The sequence below is a fragment of the Borostomias antarcticus genome, assembly GCF_949987555.1.
Source record: "Borostomias antarcticus genome assembly, chromosome: 7".
Classification (NCBI taxonomy): domain Eukaryota; kingdom Metazoa; phylum Chordata; class Actinopteri; order Stomiiformes; family Stomiidae; genus Borostomias; species Borostomias antarcticus.
The window spans coordinates 2,961,076-2,982,144 of NC_140240.1; the positions used below are offsets into that span (position 1 = coordinate 2,961,076).

Sequence of the window (21,069 nt, forward strand, 5' to 3'; positions counted from 1 at the left end):
TGCCCGGATTCACTTCCTGTGCTAGAGTCCAACTCTGCAGAATCGTAACAGGATAAAACTATTGCCTTTGTTTAAAACCAGCTTGACCGACCACTCAGCGTGTTCTTTGAAATCTAAACTAAACCAAGTAAGATTTTTCCTTTACATTAGTGACGCTTGCTTGTGCTGTTTCAGCAACCGGGAACAGCAATCCACCATACTTCATCTTTCCCAGGGTCAATTTCAGGGACTCACAAATGGCCCAGTTGGATGTAAAGGAGGGGCAAACCTGTCGGTGTGGATGAAGGAGGAGCACTTTGTTGATTTCTTAAAAGTGCTCAGTGGAGAAGCCATGCCTCCTGCTGCTGGACAATCATGAGTCCCACCTTTCTATCTCCGCTCTGACCTATGCCAAAGACAACGGCACAGTGATGCTCTCGCCCCCCCCCCCACTGCTCGCACCGATTGCAATCTACAATTCAGTTGCGGATCTCCACAATGTGAATTGCGGATATCTATAACTGAATTATGACTAGGTGTAATTCCAGTTTCAGATATCTACAATTTAATTCTGACTAGTCATAGATGTCTGACACCTTAGTGGAGCAGTTAAATAGGCATAATTTTCTCATCAAGTGACCTATGGAGACTGCTCATACAAAATTGTATCACAAATTGAAAGATTAGAGCACTTATCTTCATTATGCATTATATTGGATATGAAAGGCTACAATCACATGATAGGCCTGAACTAGTAGGCCTACTCAATATTGAGAGATCTGTTGGAAAACATGGAGTGACCTGGGCAACCCAAACATGTTTTACTGGGCCTGTACATTATTAGTTAGAAAAGGAAAACGAAAGAGCACAATTCTCTTAAGTCAGGCTATATACAAGAAAATGAAACTTAACCGTAGACTATATAGCCTACAAGAAAATGAAACTTAACCGCCTAAGATTCACACATTGGCCATCATAATTCAAGTGATTTAGGGTAAATCAATCTGAAAACAGTGTGCACTGCTTTGGTTTCCAGGTTGAACAACATATTCCCATGAAACGGTTTGCAACTGACTTTCAGGTAGGTTTTCCCTTCTTTTGTGGGTGTGTCAGAGGTGTTAACCAGTCAGCAGACTGCTATATAAACTCCACCATATCTTCTCGGCTGCCTATGCAACGTTTGTGTTATGTAACACACGGGGTGTTCAACGCACCGACGTTTCCTTTTCAATAAACGCTCTGCAACATTTTGTCCGGGCTGAACTCACCCCTGCTGCCGCGTGTCTACGTCAGAGCGGAATGGGGGCGGTAACAGTTGTAGCGCATAGTATCCGAGGTCGTAGTTACGTGCGCTTTGATGCGTTTTTTAAACCCGCCCTTTTCAACCCCCAATCTGAAAAAAAAAACTGAGAGCTACTACTGATACTGCGACGAGGCGAGTTCACGCACCGACGTTTCCTTTTCAATAAATGCTCTGCAACATTTTGTCAGGGCTGAACTCCCCCCTGCTGCCGCTTGTCTACGTCAGAGCGGAATGGGGGCGGTAACAGTTGTATCGCATAGTATCCGAGGTCGTAGTTACGTGCGCTTTGATGCGTTTTTTAAACCCGCCCTTTTCAACCCCCAATCTGAAAAAAAGGACCTCTACTACTGATACTGCGACGAGGCGAGTTCACTCCGCTGCAGCACGAACCAGCGAACCTATTGTAATACCCGAGGTATTACAACGTGGTTCAATCCCCGCCCAAATGTCATGCTTTCGATTTGAACTACAATAAAAAGCCAAGACTCGGGAGCACAAAATCATTCAGCGACAACAATGGCAGCGCAGGATTTTAATTTTCTGCTGGCGACGGATTCTTACAAGGTGAGCGGACGGGCTACGTCGCCACTTTCACCTCTAGATCGCAATTTATTTAAGCTTTGCCTATTCAGTAGATTGTAGGATCGAAACCTGGGCCTAAACACTAGCCTGCTTCATAGTAGCCTACCTGAAAAGCTTTGTTTCATAATGTCTATTTTTTTGCCCAATGCCATTGTTATATGTGTGCTGATAGTGTTCAGTGAGGAGGGGGAGGGGCTAGGCTACTGTGTAGCCAGCTAATGTTGCGTGAATAGATGGAAACTGTCACTTTATATCGCCTTAATGCTACTATGGGTTATCCCTGTAGGCCTATGTCAAGTTTTGTTTGACAGGACAGTGACCAGTTAACAGAAAGTTCTATCAAGTTAGAGAGAAGCTAGTGTTAAAATAGCTCGATAGTGCAAGTAGCATACAGTACTGCTTTAGATTGGCAGCTATCATTGGATACGTGGTCACGACTGCAGCATGCAGGTTTCCCAAATGTCAGATGTCACTGCGAGTCACACGGTATTCGTTTCGAGCAGCCAAAACGAAAGTGTCTGTCTGAATGACAGCGGGTTTGTGTGTCCGATCAGTCATTGAATGTGCCTGTCTGTTCAATGCACAGCTTAGTGATGTGGTGGGACATCATCTACTTCAGCCTCTCACTGCACTTTCTTCTAAAGTTGCTCAAGTGTCAGGCACGTAGCTGTCCGAGTTGTCACGCCAGTCTTAGTTGGCCAAAGTGCAGCTGGGTTACATATGATGCCACCTTTTGTCCTCTGTCTGGCAGCCGGCAGCGTGTAGGCGGTGTGTTATACCATTACATTAGGATTAGCCATTAACATTATAACCCTCTTGCGTAATTGCAGGTCAACGTAGGGTTTCCTTAAGTTTCGTTTCCCTTGAAATGCCGGTTTATAGAGAAAGGCTCACATTGCATCATAGGTCCACACCCCACTGAGATTGAAACAGATTCATACCCATCCCGTCCCTATCAAAAATATAACTTTCTGCATCAAACTAGACAGGGACGAGAAAATAAGAATTGAAAGTTGCTTACTTACATTGCAGCTTACCCCATTATCTTTATTAATAATATAACAATAATGATTAAAAAAACTGCTGATTATAGTAGTAAGTTAGTGACATGTAACTGGAATATTTTACAGTTACCAACACTGGCCCCGCTTTCTGCAGTTGTTAAAATCCCATCCCCAAGAACTATGACATGGCATACCAGCTGATCCTCTATACTAGTAGCATGACACTTCCTCAGACAGAACACACCACCAGCCAGGTGAATATGACGAGCTGGTATTGTGGGAGATGTTTGATCCTGCATTATAGGCTAGGCCTGCCGGTAAAATGTCTAGTCATGGTTAAATGTAAGTCTAAGTCATGTTTCAGGGGCAAACAGTAATGGAAAAACAGTGGACAAGGACAGGTGTGGAGGGGCTCAGGTGTCCAGTGTGTGAGTCGATTATTTTATCACTTAATGCTTAACCAATAAAGACAACAGCATGCAGAGGACCCAAGGAATTTGGTCCGCCCTGGTTACAGGCACAGCTAGGCCCACAGCAGCTGCTATGGAATATAGATTTCAGATTAGAGGCCAACCGATCAATTGGCCGGACCATTAATTGGGCTGATATAATGCCCTTTTGAGGTAATCGGCATTGGCCGATCTCTGTGCTCATGAGGCCGATATAAAAAAGAAATAAAGATTCTAATTGGCTGATATACATAGATTTTTCTTGAATAGATCGGGTGATTCATGCTCATCGGGTGGCAGACACGTCTCTGCCAGCGGCCTTTAGTGTTACTGCTGTGGAATGATCTCGTGCCGCTTAAAAAAAAGTTGAAAGTGGGAACGTGCTCGTCTTGAAGGCTCCTTGAAGGACCTTTCGAAGCTCAATATATTTATTTGGCCACTCTTATACAATGTTTACTTTCTCTAATATGATTGATTCCGGTCTCTTATGTAAATACCGTTGGGAATTGTCATTTGAATACCTAATTTAGAGAGAGTTTGCTAAAAAATGTGACGTTCCATGAATCCTATGTTAGCCCTCTTATCTTGCTAGCTACCATTTCCAAGTTAGTCTTGGTAGTAGTTCTTTGACTGGTCAGGGTAAGCAAGTCTTACTAACGTTCAGAGCAGGCTACTTGTAATGTTACATTGGATGCATTGTTAGCTAGCGCAAGCTAACTACTAGCTAGTCTGACTCTTAGTTGGTCAGTGTAAGCAGGTCTAATGTTAGCTAGACACCTCATCTTGCTAGCTAACGTTAGGCTAGCTAGTGCAAGCTAGCTAGTATCAGTGTAAACAGGTGCTTTTCATGCATAACATATTCTGCAAGTTATAGCTGACAACTAAACAAGATTATTGTGATCAGTATCCCATCCCAGAGTCTTGCATTTGCACGGTCATGCAACATTACCCTAGTCAAATTCCTAGTATGTGTGTACCATATACATGGCCAATAAAACTGATCTTGAATCAGACAGGAATTGGGAACCTTTTTGTTTCTTCTTTTTTTAAATTTTATACCAGATCAATAGATGTCAGTAGCCTGTGGTCTACTGTAGGGTTGGGCCGATGAATGATGTCATCGTCCATCGCTGATGTTATTTAGCCAAATACGATGGTTGAGAAAACATTGTGTTAAAATGATTGCAGGGCACTTTTTAAACACTTAGGCTGTCAAAATGAACAGTTGGGTATTATCCATCCATCCATCCATCTTCATCCGCTTATCCGGGGTGGGGTCGCGGAGGCAGCAGCTCCAGCAGGGGGCCCCAGACATCCCTTTCCCTAGCAGCATCAACCAGCTCTGCCTGGGGAATCTTTAGCCGCTCACAGGCCAGTGCGGAGATGTAGTCCCGCCACCTAGTCCTGGGTCTACCCCGCGGCCTCCTCCCAGCCGGACACGCCTGGAACACCTCCCTAGGGAGGCGCCCAGGAGGCATCCTCACTAGATGCCCGAACCAGCTCAACTGGCTCCTTTCGACGCAAAGGAGCAGCGGCTCTACTCCGAGTCTCTCCCGGATGACTGAACTTCTCACCCGATCTCTCAGGGAGACCCCAGCCACCCTCCGGAGAAAACTCATTTCGGCCGCTTGTATCCGTGATCTCGTTCTTTCGGTCATGACCCATCCTTCATGACAATAGGTGAGGGTGGGGACGAAGATAGACCGGTAGATCGAGAGCTTTGCCTTTGGGTTGGGTATTATATTTGTGTAATTAATTAGTCCCTGTCAGTTATTCTCGATATTGTGTCCCTCTTGAAGCATTAGAACAGCAAACTGGAGCAAGAGGCAGGCAGCACGCACCTTAAACCCACGTTGCTTAATATATCGCCTTATTTCTGCTTAATTAAACATTCATGTCAATGATTAACATATTTTTATGTCGCAATCTGTGTCATAAAAGCCCTATTTGTGGTCTGTCTACCATGTACCTGAAACATAAAGACCATCATTTCACTGATCATTCCAGTATTGAGCTAGCTCTAATTTGTATGCAGGCTCTCATAGGCTCTCTCTCTCTACAGTGGAAGTCAATGGGGCATACGTGAATGCGTTGAAAAACGATGATGCTTTTCTGAGATGGGAAGCTCAGGGTGTAATCATACCAGCCTCAGTATGCTCCCCTGTGAAATGTATCGCACTTCGAATATTTTTAGGTGTTTGGCATGCCATAGTCCTCTGGGAACAGTGAAAACAAGTGGCTGGGGAATGCTTAAATGTCCGAGCCATGCCAAACATGTAAAAAAAAAAGCGATTGTCTACTGTAGCATGTCAAACATTTTGTATTTTTTGTACCCATTACTGACTTGTATTTTTTCTATTTTATATGATAATAACATTGTATTTTATCAGATGGAGGGGGGGGCAACCTGATATCAACCTCATGTATATCAGCCATCGGCCGTCCTGCGCTCAGCACATAGGAATAATGCTGTACATTGGATTTATTCAGCCTGTTCCGAAAATATGCCCTCTCGTCTTGGACCTGATGGTATGGGTTTTCTATGTGGGGGAATGTACAGTACTGTAACCTGATTTGGAAATACAACTATCTCGGTGATATCTATCAGGAGAAACCATTGACACTCCACACACGGCTCTCTGTCTATTTGCCCCTGGTTGCCATGACTCCGCAGCCCTCAGACATGGAGGTAATATCAAAGGGCCCAAGGTTCTTATCTCTCCCAGAATGCCTGCCATGTGACTCAATGTGTGTGTGTGTGTGTGTGTGTGTGTACGCTGTGTGCTGCCACTCACCAGAAGCTAACCCGAGATGTTTGCAAACATGAGCCAGAGCCTTATGACTTCAAGGTTAGGGTCTTGAGGAAAGGAGACTGGGGGGCGAGGTAGAAAGCTAGGAGAGAGGGGGACTTGTTGCAATAGCAGAGGGAAGAGAAAAGGTAAGATGGGAAGGTCTGTGTTTTTGTGTCTGGTTTGATACCCCCTGCCTGCCTCCCTGTTTGTGCAAACTTGTACATTTGCAAGTGAAGGGAAGTTGCTGTTAATTATTGAATTAGAGTCCATGGGAGCACAAAGACAGCCTGTGTTGTGAGCTGTCGCCCCCACCCTCAGAACCTCATGTCTGGCAGGCAGGAAACGTGCTACTGTACACAGCAACATCATGTTGTGTAAGCTGCAGCTACTGAAGTAAAGTACTGAAGAATGTGAACTAAATCTGCATTAAGCACAAGATGCTTGTTTTGTTGTTGTCCTGGACACACTCACCACATGTAATGAGTGGTGAACATTAGCCTACATCTTCGCCCCAGCGCAGGGCGAGAGGTAATGTTTTTGGTGGTGTGTGTTTGTTTGTTCGTCTGTTAGCAGGATTACGCGAAAACTACTAGTCAAATTTTCACTAAACTCGGGACGAGGGTGTAGCATGGTCCAACTTAAAAGCCATTAAAGGGACGGTTTTCTCTCCAAATGACTCGATCGGTGGTCACCAAATTGGCCAATCGCAAAAGCAGGTCTTTTAAGTCTATTCTATCTTTCTATTGACTTACAACAACGTTCCCACGCAACCTGGGAAACAGGTGACCAAATTCCAGTCTTGGAACACACATGAAAAATGAGAGAAGAAGTAAAAGGCTTATCCCCAAAATCAACATCGGTTGAGTCAGACTAGGTATGGCTATGCGAGACTGGGCTTAGGGTTTGGCTTAGGGCACCGTAAGCATAGCGGGCACGTACGAATAAACAGTGCCCCCCCCCCCCCACGCTGCTGCTGCTAATCATTTAACAAAAGTGAATATTAAACTGAAACTTGCCTTTAAATCTGTCCGAAACATTGAAATTGAAAAACGGTCCGAAAGACCGTTCGAAATTTATGGGAGGGGGTTACTGGAGGAAAACAGGGAGGGTCATGCTTTTATCATTTTAGTCCAAGGGAGTGTTACTGTGTTTAAATTTGAGTCCAGGGGAGGGTCATAATCATTGATCAAAATAAAATGGTTTTTCAGTGTTTAGGAATTCAGCAAAGCTCTTTTGTATGACCTGGTGTATGACCTGGTGTATGACCTGGTGTATGACCTGGTGTAGGACCTGGTGTATGACCTGGTGTATGGCCTGGTGTATGACATGGGGTATGACCTGGTGTATGACCTGGTGTAGGACCTGGTGTATGACCTGGTGTATGGCCTGGTGTATGACATGGGGTATGACCTGGTGTATGACCTGGTGTAGGACCTGGTGTAGGACCTGGTGTAGGACCTGGTGTAGGACCTGGTGTAGGACCTGGTGTAGGACCTGGTGTAGGACCTGGTGTATGACCTGGTGTATGACCTGGTGTAGGCTATCCTTTCTTTTTGGCTGCCCTATAGGCTCTGTGCACCAGCTCCACTACTTCCTGAAAGTCCCTTGGCACTTTATTTCCTGTCCTATATGATTGGATTAGGTGATTAATCAGGTGTGCGGCAGACCCAGCGCACACCTGATTAATCACTTAATCCAATCATATTGGACAGGAAATAAAGATGCCAAGTGACATTCAGGAAGTAGTGAAGCTGGTGCACAGAGCCTATTGGAGAATCAGTGGCACTCTGCTGGTGATGACGGAGAAGATTTAGCAACTCGCGTGAAGAACGAACAGACATGCAGTCTATTTTCAGTGCATTAGATTTATTCTTGTTTAAGAGAGATTACCAGATTAAGAATGTGTCACTTGGCAATTTGTCTGATATACTGAAGTATATTTTTGATATACTGAAAAATATTTGGAGCGCCTATTCATGAGTTAATGAGTGTCTAATAATGGGCAACCTTGTTACCTTAATCTTGAAATCTCTGCAAACAAAGACAGTGTCATATCGGTACAATAATATGGGTAAGACCATTCTAAAAAGAGACAGCCCAGCTCTCGACCTAATGAATGCAGCAATACTAAAACATGTCCTGCGCACACAGAGACACAAAATGCATTCACGGGCGGAGGTCTATGCTCTCTGGCCACCATTTCTAGTTTCAGTCTTAGTTTCCCCTGACTGTCCTCAGTCATTCAAACAGCTGATTTCCTGTTAATAAGCTATTTAAACAACTTACTTCCCATCTCTCTCTTTCTCTCCCTGCCCCCCCCCCCACACACACACCTCTTATCTCTCTCTTTCTATCCCTGCCCCCCCCCCCCCACACACACACCTCTTATCTGTCTCTTTCTTACAGATCACACACTACAAGCAGTACCCCCCCAACATCAACAAGGTCTACTCCTACTTTGAATGTCGGCGTAAGAAGGGAGCCCAGTTCAACGAGGTGGTGTTCTTTGGCCTCCAGTATCTCCTCAAGAAGTACATCGCAGGTGCGTTTGCTTAAGATTATTATTAAAGATTATTACCATTATTAGACTGTTTTATTTGTTCAGGTTAGAGAGAGAGAGAGAGAGAGAGAGAGAGAGAGAAGCCTACTCACATGGGACCTTTTTTCCAGCACATCACTCATAAATTTCCCTGACCCTAACCACTGCTGGGGCAAGAGTGTGTTGGGAATGTGTGTTTATTTTTTTATTTTATTGGTTTATTTAGTGAGGACAGTGCATATTAATGAACACATACAAGTGCATGACTGTGCCAGATTTAGCTAGGAGCTAGTTTCCATCCGCAGGCCTGCTGACCAACCCCGAAACTGTGGTCATGTGTGGCATGTGTGACCATTGATCCTGTTCACTCCTGAAAACAGCTTTTTCTTTTGTTTTGGACCAGTGGAGCAATTTGCTTGGCTGGGATTTAACCTCCATTAAGAAGGCTTTTCCGGAATGTAGACATACATGCTTCTAAACCGCAGCCCGTGGGTTTATCACACACTGGCATACTAATACAGAATTATCCTATAGAAAACATAATAGGCTTACTCTCTGGAGGGAAAAACAAAGAAGTATATTATCAATGTTTGCTGATGGATCATGCGTTATGTACCTCTTGAATACATTGTATGCATTATGTACGTTTTTCTAAGGCTGTTTGTAGGGATGTGCGCACAGACTATTTTCACTGACGGCTAGACGGGGGTTTTGCAACCGACTATACGTCTAAAACAGAGATTCCCAAACACTCAGCAGCAGCCAATTTGCATTCGTTGCGCAAGGTTACTCACTTTGCTCATCCCAAAACAGTATTGCAAGTCTTTACAGCTTATTACTTAGAAAAGATCTAGATGTGGTTTATTTTGTTTAATTGAACAAGAGTAGGCTAGCCCAATAGCCTGTAATATTTCATTAGGCTAAAATTAGAACATTGACATTAGGGATGTAACGGTATGAAAATTTCGTACCACGATTTTAGTGACCAAAATGACCGCGGTTATCGGTATTATCACGGTATTATCACGGTATTATCACGGTATTATCAGGCCCTGCCTGCGACTGTGACCTGGGTTGGCTTGTGGAACGTCGGCGGTTGGATCCCCACCTCACCCACCTCTTTACACCTCACCTCAGGACCGGTCATCACAGAGGAGAAGATCCAGGAGGCCAAGGTGTTCTACCAGATGCACTTCAAACAGACGGTGTTTGACGAGGAGGGCTGGCGGAAAGTGCTGGAGGTGTGTGAGGGGAGTCGAGGGCTGTCGGTCTGAGGTGGACGGGATACACACACACATGCACAAGTTCATACTTTATATATGGCTCCCACACAAAATGAACGTCCAAGAAACAGGTCTGCCATCATAGGCTGAGTGGATTTTGCTTCTGTTTCCGTCAGAAGTACGACGGTCGTCTGCCTATACGGATTAAAGCCGTCCCTGAGGGAAAGGTCATCCCCAGGGGAAATGTCCTGTTCACCGTGGAGAACACAGACCCAGACTTCTTCTGGCTCACCAACTACATAGAGGTAATGTCCATTTGTCCCTGGTGGTTTTTCCCAGTTATTGTTTATATTTATATAGTTATTGTCTATATTTTCTGTCTATTATATATTTATGCTTCGAAAAGTAAGACATGAAAGCAGCACAGCACACGTGATTTCAGCCTCCAAAACCCCATCCCACTCACTAGCAACATGACACATATTGTCCTATAATCCAAAATCCGCTAGCCGAGTGGATTTAGGGTTATAGCGTGGAAGGTTGTGGGATGGTGAGAGGATCAATGTTTTTTTTCAACCTCTCATTGCACTCTCTGTGACCCCATCTTTTCCCCTGCTCCTCTACTCTCTCTCTCTCTCTCTCTCTCTCTCTCTCTCTCCCTCCCTCTCTCTGTGCATCAGACCATGCTGGTGCAGATGTGGTATCCCATTACTGTGGCCACCATCTCCAGGGAGTTTAAGAAGATCCTGGCCAAGCACCTGAAGGCCACCTCGGGCAGTCTGGAGGGCCTGGACTTCAAACTGCACGACTTCGGCTACAGAGGAGTCTCCTCACAGGAGGTACGGCAGGATGGGGCGGGACCAGCTTCAGTATTGCGTTGTTATTGCGTAATTATTAGTTTATGGACATTTTCTAATCATACCGTCAGCCCTGGCCTAGCTGAGCCATGCTATGATTCAGTCGGTTGAGTTGCGAATGAGAACTCTCTATTAGGTTGAGAGTAAGTATGAAAGCGTTTTTTAACATCGGAGTTACTTGAATAAGCACGGAGAGCGTCAGAGGTCACTCTCTCTTACCACGGGAGCACTTGGTGTATTGACTGCTTTGTGTTGTTTGCCGACTCCATTCAATGAAAGAGACAGGGTTTTATTCTTTTGGGAGCAATAAATAAAGCCGTTAAAGGTGTCGATACCTTTCCAGCCACTCAGGAGGAGAGTCATTTAATCTAAAGGAGATCAGCACCGACCTGCATCTGAGCGTGGTACCGGAGGATGGATGTCCAGCCCGGCTATCTCGAAAATGGCTGACAGAGAGCGGAGGCAGGTGGCCTCTCCCTATTGTACTAGCTGCAAATGCACTTCCATTCATCAGAGATGCGTCTCCTGCTATCTCCCCTTCTCTGGCGCATGTACAGCTGGCTCAGACCGCGTGGCGCCTCGGGGCGCTGCACACGTTTCCTTCACTGTAGTTCCCGTGTGGAATAAAAGCCATGCAGGTTTATTGGCGTGCCGCGTCGCTTGCCACCCCGCCATTCCTGTCATGCATGGGCAGGTCCAGGTGTGCAGGTGCCGCCTCTCTACCCCTCTCTCTGTCCCCACCCCCGGAGCCACTGTTCTCAAACCGCTGTTTCATAGGCTAGCCTTGACCAGGGCGTGACATACACAAGACCCACCGATATGACCAAAACGAGTGTCTTTTCTGTGTCACTCGTTCGTTTGACAACATGTTAAGGGATTTCCCAGGGCGGGACGCGAAGCCATGTTTTTCCAAGCTCGCCCGTTTTGCGTGACACCGCTGTATCCTGCTACACCTAGCTAGCGATTTGAAAAGCTAGCGATTTCACGATGCAGCCGGACAGTATTTATACTAGGGGAGTGAGCTTCACTACTCAACGACTACTCTAACCTCCTCATTACGTGAGCGCGTGTCTGAGTCAGCGCTTCTGAGTGTAAAACGGTGAACTTTACAGAAATGCAATGTTATTGTGAGCATAGTCTCATGCTCTTCCTTATCAGATTGCCAAGACTGGCTTTGTCTGTTATTAGGGGGAAATGTCAGCGTGCGTCTTGATTACATGACTAGTGAGACGAGGTGAGATGTTTCGCTGGGCTTCTCTCTCTCTGTCTCTCAAAGCATCATCAATTATTTTGAAGAGTTGTTGCTTCAAAATAATTGAACAAGGAAGTAAATGGTAAATGGACTGCACTTATATAGCGCTTTTCCACCTTAGCGGCACTCAAAGCGCTTTACAATGGCCTCTCATTCACCCATTCACACACACATTCACACACCAATGGCGGCATCTGCCATGCAAGGTGCTAACCTGCTCATTGGGAGCAATTTGGGGTTAGGTGTCTTGCTCAAAGTAATAACATGTGAGTCATCTGTGTGTCCGTGCTTCATGTTCTCATGCAACTGCTGCAGTCTTGACTATTAAAGAGAGGCCCAGGCTGATTATGTTAGCTTCAGTATATTATCACCTGTTTTATTAGTACATACTTGAAAAGACAAAGGCAAAACGCTTTGGAAGAAAAAACAAAAAAGTAATTAGTTGTGTGACTCCCTCACGATCAAAAGAATCAAAGAGCAGGGTATTGATAGGAGCAAAGCGCCGGGCGAGGTCTTGGATTGGTGCTGCCAAAGTTCATTGGTATTCAGAAGAGACACCCTGACACACAGACCTGTGCATCACTATAATTAGTTTGAACAGGATGTTATGAGTAAGCGTCTCTCCGGACTGGCACATAGAGAGAATGGGCACAAGGCTTTGTGGGCTCGGAGGGGAGGGATCGATACCTTTTGACGAGAAACGAATTGAACCCGTGTGAATGGGCTGCACTGTGATTGACAATGGACTCTTCCCACTGAGCAAAGACACGTCTAAAAGACGTCTTTTAGATGTCTTTTTCGTCTTTTTCGGACGTCCAAAGACATCAAATTAGGAGCCAGAATGAAAGTTTTTTTAGACGTTCAGATATTGAACCCGTTCTGCACGTCCACAGACGTCTTAGAGGGGTCCAAGCCAGACGTTTGAATATTAAGGGATCCAGCAGACGTACAAACGGGGTTCTGGACCGACGGACGTTATTAAGACATGATCTGAACGTCTCCCTGACGTTGTGTGTTTGCTGGGTTCAGTCTGCAGCGCTGGGAGGGGCGGCGCACCTGGTGAACTTCTGCAGCACGGACACGGTAGCAGGACTGCTGATGGCTCAACGCTACTACAGCTGCCCAATGGCAGGCTTCTCCATACCTGCCGCCGAGCACAGGTGAGACACGCACACACACACACACACACACACACACACACACACACACACACTCTCTCTATCATCCAATCCTCTCAGGTCCAAGAGAAGTCTCAAAGGACAGTAGGAGTAGCAGCAGTAGTAGCTAGGGATCGGTATCTTTAGGATTTTATCGATACCGGTATTGATATCGATATTGCTTATTGATACCGATACTTATCTATACTACTCGACCACTTTGGGACTCATACACTGCTTGGGGCGATGTTTCTGTCTCAGTTGGCCTAATTTACATAGTGGACTGTTACTGTAATATAGTGATCCTGTGTGATACTTGTCCAGCCATTGCTGGTTATGGCTACTTTTTACACATTGGCAAGCTCAGCTACAGTATGATGTGTCTCTTTTTAACTGCATGCTAAGCAGGTGTGAGGGTGTCTGATGATGTGCCTCTGGAAGGAGGGTGGGAACGGGGGTTAAGGGTCATCTCCCTACAGCAGGGGTGCTGGTATGCTGGTAGATCTCGAGCCATTCAAAAGAAAAGCCGTAAAAAAAGGTGACTTGATGACACATGTTGAAGTTGCGTGTGCAGAGGCAAGCAGTCACGTCACCTCTCTTTTCGCTACTCTTGCACTTTGACTAGCACTAGATTATGCTCTTAGTCACTTGTTTAGAAAGGAGATGCACTTGTGAGTTCTGGCGAGTAGTAGTACACTGACTACCTATGTTAAACGCAGTTATTGTAAGTCTCTTTGGATAAAAGTAATGTAATGTACTTTCATTAATTGCACTGGTAGGGGGATGGGTTTGATTTGGGACTGGGAGAGTCGTGGAACCAACTCAGTTCCTCTGCCCCCCTCCTGTAGCACAATCATCTCATGGGGCAGGAGCAGGGAGAAGGAAGCCTTCGAGAGACTGCTGGACCAGTTCTCCACAAGTCCGGTCTCCGTGGTCAGTGACAGCTATGACATCTTCAAGGCCTGCAAGCACATCTGGGGGGACAAGCTGAAGGAGCGCGTGATGGAGAGGAGCGAGGACTCCTGCCTGGTCATCCGGCCCGACTCCGGAGACCCCGCCGAGACCCTCCTAGAGGTAGGAGACATGCACTGATGTTAACAGCGTTACCAGGAAAGTAAAGTACACACACGCACACTGTTAAAGTGTATCCTACCTTTGTTTCGAGTTCAGTCTTAGAAACTCAAAGGTTTTTCTCGAAATCAACTTGTCTGTGTTCAAAAGGTTCTTCCAGGGAAGTGAAGGTTTTCTCAAAACAAAGGTCACTTTTAAGTTGCCTGCTATAGTAATAATTCTGAGAGTGACTCAGCCCTAAAACCTACTAGCCTCACATGGTCTACCCCAGCGGTCCCCAGCCACTGGGCCGCGAATCCATTCACTGCTGGTTCGCACGGGAAGGATACATTTTGCGTGAGCAAACTCCACGAAGCGCGAATCACGCCCACAACAATGGGACTTATCATTTTTCATAATAGACACTCATCACTTCACCATTTTACAGCACAAACGGCCACTTGCTTAGCTGTGGGGCTAACAGTAGCGTAATCATTATCTACAGGCCAAACGGGAACATTTAGAATTAGATAAGCACAGAACATTCTTTTATAAGCATTTATTGTATTGTATTGTATTGCACTGTACTTTAGATTGCTATTCTTGCACTTAGCCTTCAGCACTAGATTATGCTCTTAGTCACTTGTTTTAGAAAGAAGATGCACTTGTGAGTTCTGGCAAGTAGTAGTACATTGGCTTTTCCTACGTTAAATGCAATTATTGTTAGTCGCTTTGGATAAAAGCGTCTGCTAAATGACTGTAATGTAATGTAATGTAATATCTCAGAGTGTGATTGTAGGACTGTCTTCCCTACGTGCTCCGTCACTCTGACTCCATCCAAGTCCCACACAGGCGTGTTCATGCAGCTTCTCCCACTTGCAAAGTCTCCTCTCGTTTACTAATTAGATAGTTTATATGAAGAAATCAGGTCAAACATCCCCGTTTTCATAACTTTGTGTTGGCCGTGGGGCGCCCCCGTAGCTCACCGGGTAAGGCACGCACCATATGAAGGCTAGTCCTTTGCGTGGCGGACCCGGGTTCGATTCCCGGCTCGGGTCCTGTGCCGCATGTCCTCCCCTCTCTCTCTCCCACGTTTCCTGTCTCTCTACACTGTCCTATATCATTAAAGCTGAAAAGCCCTAAAAAATATCTTAAAAAACATGTTCATAGCCGACAGAAAGAAGACCGCCCAGGTGAACCCAACAAGAAAAAGTCCGTAGTGCATTCTTACAAGTGATATGTATTGTTATTTTAATCATTTTGAATCTTCTGTTGTTTTAGGTTATGCTTATTAAAGATCAAGACCTTAAGGCTATTTTGCAATTCGGAGTGAAATTAATGCGCCATCGCATCCATGTCATGCGTGTTATTTTTATTTGCATTATTACCTACTAGGCGTACTATAGGCATAATAAAGATTATGGTACAATTAAATTATGTAATGGCAGCGCATGCAACTTAATGAATTTAAATCATTTGGATGGATGTAGGTTATTAGGCCTGGAAAATGGGATCATGTAGTCTGGCACAAATGTCCGTGTGCAAGTGGCATACTGGGTAAAAAAGAGTAAATTAGAGTAAATTATATCCTAATAAAATTGTCAAATACCACAAAGAATAGCTTATGCAGAACCACAAATTACTTGTTAGTTACTCATGAATACTAAAGAATAATTAGTCTACTCGGCCCAGCGTGTCTGTCTGTATGTGTTCCCCTCCCTGACTGCCTGCTCCTTCCCCCCTAGGTGATCAAGATCTTAGAGGAGTGTTTTGGTGTATGTGTTCCCCTCCCTGACTGCCTGCTTCTCCCCCCTAGGTGATCAAGATCTTAGAGGAGTGTTTTGGTGTATGTGTTCCCCCTCCCTGACCGCCTGCTCCTTCCCCCCTAGGTGATCAAGATCTTAGAGGAGTGTTTTGGTGTATGTGTTCCCCTCCCTGACTGCCTGCTCCTCCCCCCTAGGTGATCAAGATCTTAGAGGAGTGTTTTGGTGTATGTGTTCCCCTCCCTGACCGCCTGCTCCTTCCCCCTAGGTGATCAAGATCTTAGAGGAGTGTTTTGGTGTATGTGTTCCCCTCCCTGACTTCCTGCTCCTTCCCCCTAGGTGATCAAGATCTTAGAGGAGTGTTTTGGTGTATGTGTTCCCCTCCCTGACCGCCTGCTCCTTCCCCCCTAGGTGATCAAGATCTTAGAGGAGTGTTTTGGTGTATGTGTTCCCCTCCCTGACCGCCTGCTCCTTCCCCCCTAGGTGATCAAGATCTTAGAGGAGTGTTTTGGTGTATGTGTTCCCCTCCCTGACTTCCTGCTGCTTCCCCCTAGGAGATCAAGATCTTAGACGAGTGTTTTGGTGTATGTGTTCCCCTCCCTGACCGCCTGCTCCTTCCCCCCTAGGTGATCAAGATCTTAGAGGAGTGTTTTGGTGTATGTGTTCCCCTCCCTGACCGCCTGCTCCTTCCCCCTAGGTGATCAAGATCTTAGAGGAGTGTTTTGGTGTATGTGTTCCCCTCCCTGACTGCCTGCTCCTTCCCCCCTAGGTGATCAAGATCTTAGAGGAGTGTTTTGGTGTGTGTGTTCCCCTCCCTGACTTCCTGCTCCTCCCCCCTAGGTGATAAAGATCTTGGAGGAGTGTTTTGGTTTCTCCCTGAACTCCGTGGGCTTCAAGGTGCTTCCATCCTACCTGCGCATCATCCAGGGAGACGGCATTGATCTCAACTCTGTGGATGAGGTATGAAAAGAATGTGCGCGCACACACACTCTCGTTCACTCACTCACACACTGTCTCACTCACACAAACGATCACACACACACACACACACACACATGTAACTGAGTTAATTTGGTTAAACTCACTCTTCAGTGAAAATACCACCCGACCTCGCTATCGAATTGCTAGCTTTCCAGTGGCGTAGCTGGCTAAAGCAGTGTTTATGAAGAGGTCACATGTGTGTGTATGTCAGAGGACCCGACACGCACCGTACAGTGCCTGTATCTACCCCTCTACCCCTCCTCCTCACCCGCTGCGTTAACCCCGCGTTAGATCCTGGAGAAGCTGAGTGACGAGGGCTGGAGTGCGGAGAACGTCTTCTTCGGCTGCGGCAGCGCCCTCCTGCAGAAGCTCAACAGAGACACCCTCAGCTGTGCCTTCAAGTGCAGCTACGTGGAGGCCAATGGCAAGGGGGTACGTAGCTAACCTCAGGACTCCGCCTCCTCCCAAATCATAGTCCAGGATCATTATCCCTGTGACTCTGCTGCTGTAATCTCTTTTTTTCTATTTTTTTGAAAATTATGTTTATTTGTTTTTTGATAATTTATCAATAATCAACATTTACAAAAAACAATCAGGAAAACAAATACACAACATTCAAATTGTTTACACATCCAAAATCCACAAAATAATATAAAATAACACACCAAAAAAATCGCATTTAGAGAATCTCACATCACATACAGAGGTCTATGACTATAGGCATAGGGTGGCAGAAGTGGGAGAATGCAAAATGGGGAAAAAGAGATAGAAAGGGAGAGAGAGAGAGACAGAGGGAAAAAAAGGGCTCACAGGGTGACACATTCAAAGTAGGCTTTGAATGGAAGCCAGTTCGCATAAAAACATTCAGGTTTTCCACAGGAACTGAATTTAAGTTTCTCCAATTTAAGGCAACCTAACAAGTCTCTCACCCAATGATTGTAAGAGGGCAAAAAGGTAAGTGTCCAATTAACCAAAATCACCCGTCGAGCTAAAAGAGTGGCATACGCTACTGTATCAGATTTGGGCACGGGATAATGGACAACCCACCGGCAGAATCCCAAAGATAGCCGTAAGGGGTCAAGGTTCAGTCTGCTGTGACCTCATCAGGACGCGGCGCGGTTTGATGACAGGACTAGTCGATGAGTCAGTTTCAGTCACGGTGTGGTTTATATTGCTCAGAGAGACACACTTTGGGATGATGGATAAGCCCAGTTCCATACAGCACGTCGGAGTCACTGCTGGGAATTTCTAATGTGAAAGAAATAGATTTTTCTCAACTCAAAGTTCATGTCATGTAAATCAATAACGAAGGCCTTGAAGTTAAATCTTTAGGGAATGGAACTACAAAATCGTAAATGATGGGAATCAAAGTAATTTTAGAATGATCCCACAATAACAACAACAGTTGGGAGTGTTTAGCATTAACGTTAGCAGATATATAAAGTATGTTTTACAAATGTCTGTGTGTCTGTCTGCCTGCTACCCTGTGTGTTCTGTCTAGATGGATGTGTACAAACAGCCAGTGACCGACCCCTCCAAGGGGTCAAAGAGAGGTCGCCTGTCGCTGAGGAGAAACTCCGATGGCTTCGTCGAGACAGTGGAGCGAGGGGTGGGCAAGCCAGAGGAGGTGAGGCCCGGGAGCGGGTGGGTGGGTCCTCCGGGCAGGTCCACGGACGCCTAGGTTGGGGTGGCACAACTGCAGATACCAGTAAAACGCCTCCATGAGGACGGCACCCTCCTTTCTCCTCGCGCCTTATAACGATGATGTGAATGTTTATTTCTACATTTCAACACCCTGCTACAAATCGCCCGGTCTCGTGCACCACCTCACGACCCTAACCCTAACCCCCGCCACCCCCACCCCCGGTCTGTTTCCCTCTCCCACAGGACATGCTGGTGACGGTGTTCGAGAACGGCTCCATCCTGCAGGAGTACACGCTGGAGGAGATCCGGAAGAACGCCCGCCTGTGGGAGGAGGATGTCACTCCGGCCCAGCATAACCAGGACCAGGAGCGCGAGGCGCACCCCAAACGGATCATGAACGGGATGCACTAATCGACACGCCACCCACCATCCCATGTACTGTACACACACACACACACCTTCAAGAACTTCTCGAGCACCTTGTGCTACTTTTGTATGCCGACTGTGGACTTGAGGCACAGCGTTTTTAGCGAGTGTCGCTACCCCCGCCAGAGGAGAGCGCTGGACGCTGTAATCACCAGCACATCATGAGACAAAGCACTCTGATTTTTAATTATTTTTACGATTCTTTCGTAGTCCCGACCACTTCCCGATGGGCCCATGATTGGCCTGCGCCACGTGGTTGAATGTTGATTTTATGTTATGTATTCTGTCTATGGAGCGTATGTATGTGCATCATCATCAACCGTGTGCCAGAGACACCAGGTGCTCTCCAGTTCCATTCCTTAGAGCTGTGAAGTGGGCAGGAGGATTGGGCAGGTAGATGCCGGTGATGCACGTTATCTAATCATACACTAAACAATATTAGGCTTTGATTTGTCCGTTTGTCTTCCTGTCAAGACAAGGAACCTGTATTCTGTATGCTGTCATCTTCATACTTATCTTAAACTGGAGAGACTAATCAATACGCCAAATGTTCAATAAATATTGTTTAATGGTGTGCTTAGTATAGTTGATATCTAGTTGCACTATTTAAAATATTTAAGTCGGTTTTAAAGCCACTATTTTAAAACCAGGTCTCAGTTATATTGTGATTCCTATCTATAACTTCTAATTTCATCTAACAAAACCAGATTCATAAGTGACAGCCCATCCTCTGTGTACACTTGAGATGTAGAGCTTGTTTAGGATGAAGATGGTTATGTTAATGAAGACAATTGGGAATGTCTCAGCTGATGCATCTTCCCATGGCACTGATGTTTGTGGCTTGGGAACTTTTTTCTGCCTCTTTACTGGCTTTAATTGTTTTCCAACTAATTTCAAATGAATCGATGTTGTAGATAAGCCTGGTTTTAGAAGGAGATACTGATGTTAGACTAGATTAGATTCTTGTTATTAATCTCTATTTGAGTCTTGAAATGGTTGATACTTGTTTGCATTCGGTTTTACATTTTCTGCGATAACAGCAATGCAGCTGCACTAGGGCCAGATAATAAATAATAAACTAACTAGTAATATCATAAGCTTTCTGAGACTATATATATATATACATATATATAAATATTATTGAAGTGAATGGTGTTCAGTACCGAACAACTCCATAGCTGCTGCTGAAACCTTCGACCCTCAGTCTTCTGAGGCCTGTTGTCATTAATCCCCCATCTCTATTCTACTTCAGTGTGAAGGGAAATATTTGCTTTTATTGCCTTTAATTATCTGTGATATGCCCAAGATGCTGATATTGTGGCACGGTGACTCGGTGCTTTGCACTGTTGCTTCACAGCAAGAAGGTCCTGGGTTTGAATCCCACATGGGCTGTCTCCTGGGTCTTTTTGTGTGGAGTTTGCATGGTCTCCCCATGCTCACTCGGGTTCCCTCCACATAGAACCACTATGTCAAAAACAACGACATGCAGAACTAATGCTCTTCAGTCTTATCCCTGACCAGGACTTGGACTGAGCACTTGGACTTGGTCCCCAGGCACCACTGATGTGGCTCTCCACTGCTCCTGGCTGCCCCTGGAGAAGGACAGCTTGGATGGGCGAAATGCAGAGGATAAATTCCACCGGCGACTGCTGAAATTGCATGTGTGTGTTGAGTGTTCTGTGTCGCTGCTCACTTGCCTGTGTGATGGTGTGTAATTGCCGTTTGGTCAATAAACGAGCTTCGAGGTCCTGTAGTAGTAATAATTATTATTATTATCATCATTATTATAATCTGATTAGATGGATTATGAGAACCCTACCTCTTTTTTCTATAAATTATATTGTACATTAATATAACAATAGTACTAATGGTATATATTATTCTGTTGTATAAATACTTTTTCAAACTGGTGGTCTGCTTATGGCAAATATCCAGTGTGCTCATTTTGTTATTTTTAAGTTTTACAAAAGTAATATTTTGTATGACAAAAAATAAACATTTAACTCTTGACAAATTATTGTGTATTTCTCAGTCATTTTACGTAAATTGCACTGTATGTATTTCATCA

General features: G+C 45.3%; 1 protein-coding gene across 1 annotated transcript; it reads left to right on the plus strand.

The window, feature by feature from the left end:
* The first annotated feature begins 1,653 nt into the window (after nucleotides 1-1,653).
* Nucleotides 1,654-20,814, plus strand: nampt2 (nicotinamide phosphoribosyltransferase 2). Its single transcript, XM_084440688.1, has 11 exons — nucleotides 1,654-1,846; nucleotides 8,516-8,651; nucleotides 9,786-9,889; nucleotides 10,048-10,176; nucleotides 10,552-10,710; nucleotides 13,010-13,140; nucleotides 13,986-14,211; nucleotides 16,791-16,910; nucleotides 17,223-17,363; nucleotides 18,433-18,558; nucleotides 18,819-20,814. Exons 1-11 carry the CDS (start codon nucleotides 1,799-1,801, stop codon nucleotides 18,984-18,986), a joined length of 1,488 nt encoding a protein of 495 aa, XP_084296814.1. The 5' UTR covers nucleotides 1,654-1,798; the 3' UTR covers nucleotides 18,987-20,814.
* The last annotated feature ends 255 nt before the right edge of the window (nucleotides 20,815-21,069 follow it).